The 6825-nt window shown below is 47.3% G+C and overlaps 1 protein-coding gene across 1 annotated transcript; it reads right to left on the reverse strand.

Annotated features, from left to right (window-relative positions):
* Positions 1–1284: 1284 nt before the first annotated feature.
* RPS19BP1 (ribosomal protein S19 binding protein 1) lies at positions 1285–3697 on the reverse strand. Its single transcript, XM_014963417.1, has 4 exons — positions 3580–3697; positions 3348–3488; positions 2954–3051; positions 1285–1972 (listed from the first exon to the last, which is right to left on the reverse strand). Exons 1-4 carry the CDS (start codon positions 3626–3628, stop codon positions 1838–1840), a joined length of 423 nt encoding a protein of 140 aa, XP_014818903.1. The 5' UTR covers positions 3629–3697; the 3' UTR covers positions 1285–1837.
* Positions 3698–6825: the final 3128 nt, after the last annotated feature.

Genomic DNA, 6825 nt, shown 5'->3' on the forward strand with positions numbered 1-6825 from the left:
CCCAAAGTCCTTCTAGGGGCACGGACGTACAAATTTCCACTCAAGTTAACTGCATGCGTAGCTGCTAAATCAAAAACTGAACTTGAACCAAGATACCTAGTTTGAAAATCCACTCCCTCTGGCCAAAGTCCACACATAGAACAGAAAGGATACAAGCTCATAGCTTTTAGTTTTAAATTCTAGTGGATTATGTGTGATTGCTTCATATATACAGCCTTCATTACGACAGGAATTTTGTTTTTTTTTTTTTTTTTTTTTTTTTTAATTTCAGGAGCAAGAAAGGGAAGGGAAAGAAGGGAACTGGTCTTCGAACTGTTCTATATTTACCACTTTTGGCTGCAGAGAGTTGAACTTGATCCCATTACAAGCAATCCCCTCCCACATGCTGTTACACAATTTCCAGTACACACACTTCAGTATGTTCACTATTTCCCCTGTCTGGACCTCGTACATCTGGGCTACCTTCCCTCCCATGCAGACGAGAGGGAAAGAACACAACAGAGGCGGCACAGACTAAAAAGGATGGCACCAGGAATGATAATTGGAGGGCAGGGAAAAGGTACCAAACTCCCACCAGCGCTGACATCTAAGCAGCTGCTCCCTTAGTTCAGCCAAGCCCCTTGTAACCAGCTCCTGAGTTTAACCAACGCTTGGCATTAGTCCTCCTCTTCACCCCCTTTTTTTCCAAAGGGAACAAACTTCCCATTTCCTAGGTAAGGGGCAGTGGCAGGAGCTCCCCAGAAGGATACTTAGTGTGATTTAGCCAGGAGGTGTCTGGAACAACACTCCCACCTGCTGGGGCCTCTATTTGTTGCAGCCGGGAATTAAGAGTAGCCTCATCACAAAAAAACCCTTCCCTTCAACCCAGCGCCACAACCTCTGGCTCAGTTTTTAACTTCATGCCGAGGCTAACATCTGGGGCACAACCCCTCCTGGCTACAGGAGGTGACAGTGCCAAGCCCTCCCAGCATGGCTGAACCTCAGTGTGAGGCTCATGTACAAGCACCCAAAGGACAACTTTCTCCACCTAAGGCCTCCTGCTTGGACAGGGGAAAACCATGAGCAGGTAGAACAGAGGAGTCATCTCCATTCCAGCCTGCACTCTTTGAAGGCCTCAGCATGTCAGAGAGAAAATTAAATACATGTGTCAATGTGAATCAGAGAGAGGCCATTCACACAACTGAGTCATCCTAAAGAGACGTATGCTTGGATCAGAAGAGTGACACGGTTTGTCTTCATTAATCGTAGCCTGTCATAATAATTGCTATTACAAAGGCAGAGAGAGGCAGTGTCTGCAACATTTAATCAAATGACATATAAAAAGTTTTTGCAGTGACTGAAAAACCTGACAGAGGCTGTTAAAAAACACAAAAACTGCAGGACTACTCGGGTTTAACAGTCTTTCAAAGCATCCCTCCCTTCCGATGATTCATTACTGCTGGTCCAAAACATTTCTCCATTCAGACCCAGTGCCTTAAATGCTCCCTGCCAAGTAACACGGGTAGCAGAAACTTCACACCCTGATGAAGGCGAACAAGATTTGTATTTGGCTTGGTCCACCCTTCTACATCAAGGATGCAAGACATGATGGCTGGAAGGAGATAATTATAAGGACAACGTGTCTCAGAGCCAAGAGAACAACCTCCATGGCTCTAGCTGGCCAGTAACAAGTTCTGCACAGATGCAGAGCTGCTCTGCAAGTGTGACATTAAAGCACTTGCTGACAGAGGCACACCTCCTATGTCCCATCTCAAACACGCTGAGGAAATGGCCAGTCCTGCGTGCTGAGCACTCAGCTGCAGGAAGCCTGGAGCTGCGAGAATCCCTGTCATGTTGTTCATGGTCTCCCAAAGTATTCTCTCTCAAATTTACGGAAGTCTTCCTCAGTGAAGACAGTGCCCTCGGGTTTCTTCTTTGCTGCCTTCTTTGGAGGCTGATCTTTGGACTTCCTTCCTCTGTTCTGCGCAAGAACCTTCAGACAATAAAAAAGGGAAAAACAACAGTCATTGTTATCCAGATCAGACCACAAAATGGTGATTTTCAAGCTCACCTGCAGCATCCCTGCTATATCCTGGAATGCCTCCACAGAAAAGTGAGAGGCAATCGTGATGTTAACCAAAGCAGGTCACTGGGACAACAGCAAGTACCAACCTACTATTTGGAGCCAAAAATGAAAACTACTCTGTATTAACTGTCACAGAGATAGAAACACTGATTTCAATTCAGACATTTCTGAAACCGTATCCTTCTTTTATCCTTTCTCTCCATAAGACAAACTGAAAACCCAACAAGTTGGCGGAATCCCCTCAGCATTTTCTAATACACCATCATCTCCTTTCACAGCCTCCAGCCTAAGAAACACTGGCCTAACCACTTGGTTTGTTTATGTAAGTTAAAAGCCCTTATCTCATAAAAAAAGCCAAAGATTTTAGCAGTGTCAGCTATTCTCCTCTTCAAATCCTGACACGGGACTACCTTTTGAGGAAGACCACTAGTTAAATTCCCAGCTTATGAGAAATACCATCGAAGATGCTATGAAATTCCTATTACATGAGCCAGCACCACATCTAGTTCCTTGCTAAACAGCCTCCAGCTACAGAGAAGGACAAATCAATCAACAGTAAGGAGAAGGTCTGAACCAGGGTTTCTTACTGAAAAGCTTATTTCACAGCTGAAGCTATGAAATATCTTTGGCAAATAAGAAAAGCCAACAGTTACCAGTAGGTTTTAACTAGTATCAGAGAACATCATGGGGGACAGCATATCAACAAGAGTTTAAAGCTTGGTAAGTTGCTTTGCCAGTGCACGCAGAAATTCCTCAAGGCCACTTCCAGACAGAAAGCTGACTTTACTCCTTTGCAGAGGATCTTGGCTGGAAGACCTGGGGATAATTCCCATTCACCCATGTTCCTCAGTGGAAGGAGAACCCCAGAGAAAGAAGTGACAGTCTTACTTGTTCTGTGATGGCTTTGTTCGCAACGATTCGTCCCTTCAACATGTATTTCAGGTTTGCTGTCAAGTGATTCACGGGCTTCTTCTTGTGATACTCCTCTAGGTCAGAGCAGAGTGGGACAAAACACATCAGATGCTCATCCAAGCAGTATGCAAGGAGAGACACAGGGGATCAGCAAGGTCCCAGCAGAAAGAGACACTGCTACAACTCAGGGATAGGGGTGCTTCCACAGATCAGTGTTTAAGCGGAGATGGGCACCCAGGAGGCCGGGAAGGGACGGATAGAAGCGGCTGGGGAGGGGGTCAGTACACGATAGGGGGATCCCATGTGAGGGGTGCGGAGGATGGCAAAGCTGTTCACCCCCCACCCTTCCCGGAGCCGGGCCAAGCCTCACCTATCGCCGACTTCACGACTCTACCCTTGACCGTGGCCTTGTTCCTCCCGGGCTGCGGCGCCCCTTTCCTCCGCCTTGCAGCGCCCGCCGCCCTGGGGGCATCCCGCTCCCGCTGGAGCCCCGGCGGGGCCTCTCCCTGGCCTGCAGCGGGAAAAGGGACGGGGTTACTCATGCCGCACGCCGGGAATAACCCCCTTCCCTCCCGCACATCCCCCGGTCCCCACGGGCCCACCCGGCGCCTCCAGCAGCTCCAGGCCGCGCCGCAACAGGGAGGCCGACATGACCGCGCACACACCCCCCAACCAACGCCGGTGGCCAACTTCCGCCTCGCCGCCACACTTCCGCTCGGCCGTGACGCCACTTCCGTCTTCTCAGCGCCACACTTCCGGCGCCACGCTGCTGGCCTGCCGCGCACGCGCAGCGGGAGGAGTTGGGCGGGAAGGGCCGCGGCGCCATGTTGAGTGGCATCGCGCAGTGTGGAGATCCCCCTCAGAGCCCTCCCGAGCTGGCCTCGCCCGCAGCGGGTGCAGCCGCCTTCTTGCTGGTGGCCCTTTTCTCATCGCCCCTCTCTCCTGCCTCTGCTGCCGGTGGCTGGCAGCCGGCCCGCAAACCTGTGTTACACCCTCGTGAAGCCACTGCAAAGGGGCCAGGGCTCTGAGGGGCTCCTGATAATAATAATAAAAAAACAGGCCAGGGGGCGAAGGGAATGGCAGTAGCGGTGTCACGTTTTGTCTCGACGGGGCCTTAAAATCCAGATTTAACTCTGTGCCAGAGTCCTCTGGCGCAGAGGTTCGTTCCACCATAAATTTCATCTATTATTCAGTATTTCTTCAGTCTATTTATTTAAAGCTTTTCTCCCCCGTTTTCTCCCCTCTAGAGACTTGATGCTAATATCGGCTAAATTTAGCTGCCATCTGAATAAAGCTGATTCAATTATAGCCAGCACTGGCAGTAACAAGCTGACACTGGAGAAGAAGGAGAGAGGTTTATTCTCCCTCAGACATGTCCTGCAGGGAGGAAGCGATACAAGCGGCGTTCATTGTTTCTCATAGTAACGATCTCTAGCGGTGACTGATAACAGTTAAACCTCGGTTCATTAAAAGACATTCATTCTCTGGAAATTGTTCTCCAGCCTCTGCAGATGTCACCTCGATGCCTGTCTTTTTTTATTGTTCGTTCTCTTCCGAATCCCTCCCTGGATGGTTCCCAGCATCCTGTGTCAGTATCTGCTGGTGCGATGGTGCTAATGCATTTTTCTGGGCAAGTACTTATTCCTGGCTTAAGGGCTAGGGAACATTAACTGCTTGTTCAGCATGTTGCTTTTCACTCTTAATTTTCCTTTTTAGAGTAATCTGAACCATTTTTTTGATTGATGCAGAGGGCAGTCACCAAGTATGTAATGTTAAACATTTCTCCATTTTCTTGTTTTCTGTTAGTTGCTGGTAGAAAACAGATCTTGCTCAGCTCATCGTTCCCTGCCAGGGTTGTCCCTCCGCTAGTGTGAAAGCTAACGAAGTTACGAGGAGGTTATTGGAGTTTGCAAAGCAGAAACTGAACAAGCAATGAGTTAATAGCCTATTGCTGAAATTGAAGAGAGCACTAGAGAGCATTTTAGTCAGCGGAAGATTTGTTATTACTCGTATACTCAGATTATCTTCATCTTGGTCAGAGTGAGATGAATGATAGCTGCCATTGATCTTACCATGGGGGAAGCATTTCCAAAAATACGCCATCAGTCAAATGCTCTCTTTTAGCCCCTAAAATACAATTTACAGGTTCATTGCAAGCTGTTCATGATTACATATTGCACAGTATATTCAAGATAGCTTATTCTACTGGTTAAACGCTACATTTGCATCATTTAACTTTATTAGGATCACCTAATACATTGTTACACACGTTTAGTGTCAAAATGGTGTAACCTCATAAGTGTCTTATGAAGGCATCTGATGCAAAACCATCTTCGTTAGCTGCACTGCAAAACATGTTTAACAAATTAGTGTGGTGCAAGCAGCACTGATTTATTATCCTGTTGATGGAAAATAAATGCCCTTTTCTACCTCAAAAGCAAACTATTACTAATACTATCCTATTTCTATTTCTGTTGCGCCAATTAATAAAGCTCTCAATTATGTAGGTCTCTCAGAAAAGCTGACTCCCTTCTTATTAAATACCTTCAGTAGGAAAAAAACGGTAATACAGGCAACACCTCCTTTGACCAGCAAGGTTGAGTGCAGACTCGCTATGATTTTAGTCAGCAATTACCTGCAGAATAAAATTTAACGAGCGCACAGGGGTCATTTTGCTGAAGAGGAAAGGCAAGGCGCTTTATTTAACTGCATTCCCAGTCTCCTGCCTCAGAGCCTGGTCGGGCTGGTGGAGCTAGTTAGTGCACAAGGAGGTTACATGGATCGTGGTGTGACGCAGTCCCCAGGTTTGGATCTGCAACCAAAGATCACAGTCCAACACGGGATTTTTTAACACTTTGTAAAATCATGTGCCTATTATTAATACATTATATTTCTTCAGCTCCTGAAGAAATACAGGATCTGGCAGCATTTCTCAGGGCATGGTCGTGAATGTTTCTCCTAACTGTGTTCTGGCTCCAGCTGTTCTTGGTCTTGCCATACACGGTGATAATAGCGTCTGTCATGTCTCTGTCCAGGTGATTTTGGTACAACCTGTCATACTCCTGCAAACACAGGTGCAGAGTCTTCCCTTGCTCTTTGACTTTTACTGAGAATTATGCTTACATCTTTTTCCTGCACCACTAAACAAGATCAGTTCATTGACATACTAGAAACGTACAATCTCTTCTTAATATGAACTGGATTTTGTCTGTGTATTGTATCACAGAATCAGAGAACGGTAGGGGTTGGAAGGGACTTTCAGCAATCATCTAGTCCTACTTCCCCTGCCAAAGCAGGGTCACCTAGAGCAGGTTGCACAGGAACACATCCAGGCAGGTTTTGGATATGTCCAGAGAAGGAGACTTAGCAACCTCTCTGGGCAGCCTGTTCCAGTGGTCTGTCACCCTCGAAATGAAGAAGTTTTTCCTTCTGTGGAACTTCCTGTGTTCCTGTTTGTGCCCGTTGCCCCTTGTCCTGTCACTGAGCACCACTGAAAAGAGTCCAGAGAAGGAGACTTAGCAACCTCTCTGGGCAGCCTGTTCCAGTGGTCTGTCACCCTCGAAATGAAGAAGTTTTTCCTTCTGTGGAACTTCCTGTGTTCCTGTTTGTGCCCGTTGCCCCTTGTCCTGTCACTGAGCACCACTGAAAAGAGTCTGTCCCCATCCTCTTGACACCCACCCTTTAGATATTATAAGCACTGATGAGATACCCTCTCAATCTTCTCTTCTCTGGGATAAACAGACCGAGGTCTCTCAGCCTTTCCTCATAAGAGAGATGCTCCACCCCCCTGATCATTTCTGTAGCCCTATGCTGGACTCTCTTGAGCAGTTCCATGTCCTTCTTGAACT

The sequence above is a fragment of the Calidris pugnax genome, unplaced genomic scaffold (genome assembly GCF_001431845.1).
Source record: "Calidris pugnax isolate Ruff unplaced genomic scaffold, ASM143184v1 scaffold44, whole genome shotgun sequence".
Classification (NCBI taxonomy): Eukaryota; Metazoa; Chordata; class Aves; order Charadriiformes; family Scolopacidae; genus Calidris; species Calidris pugnax.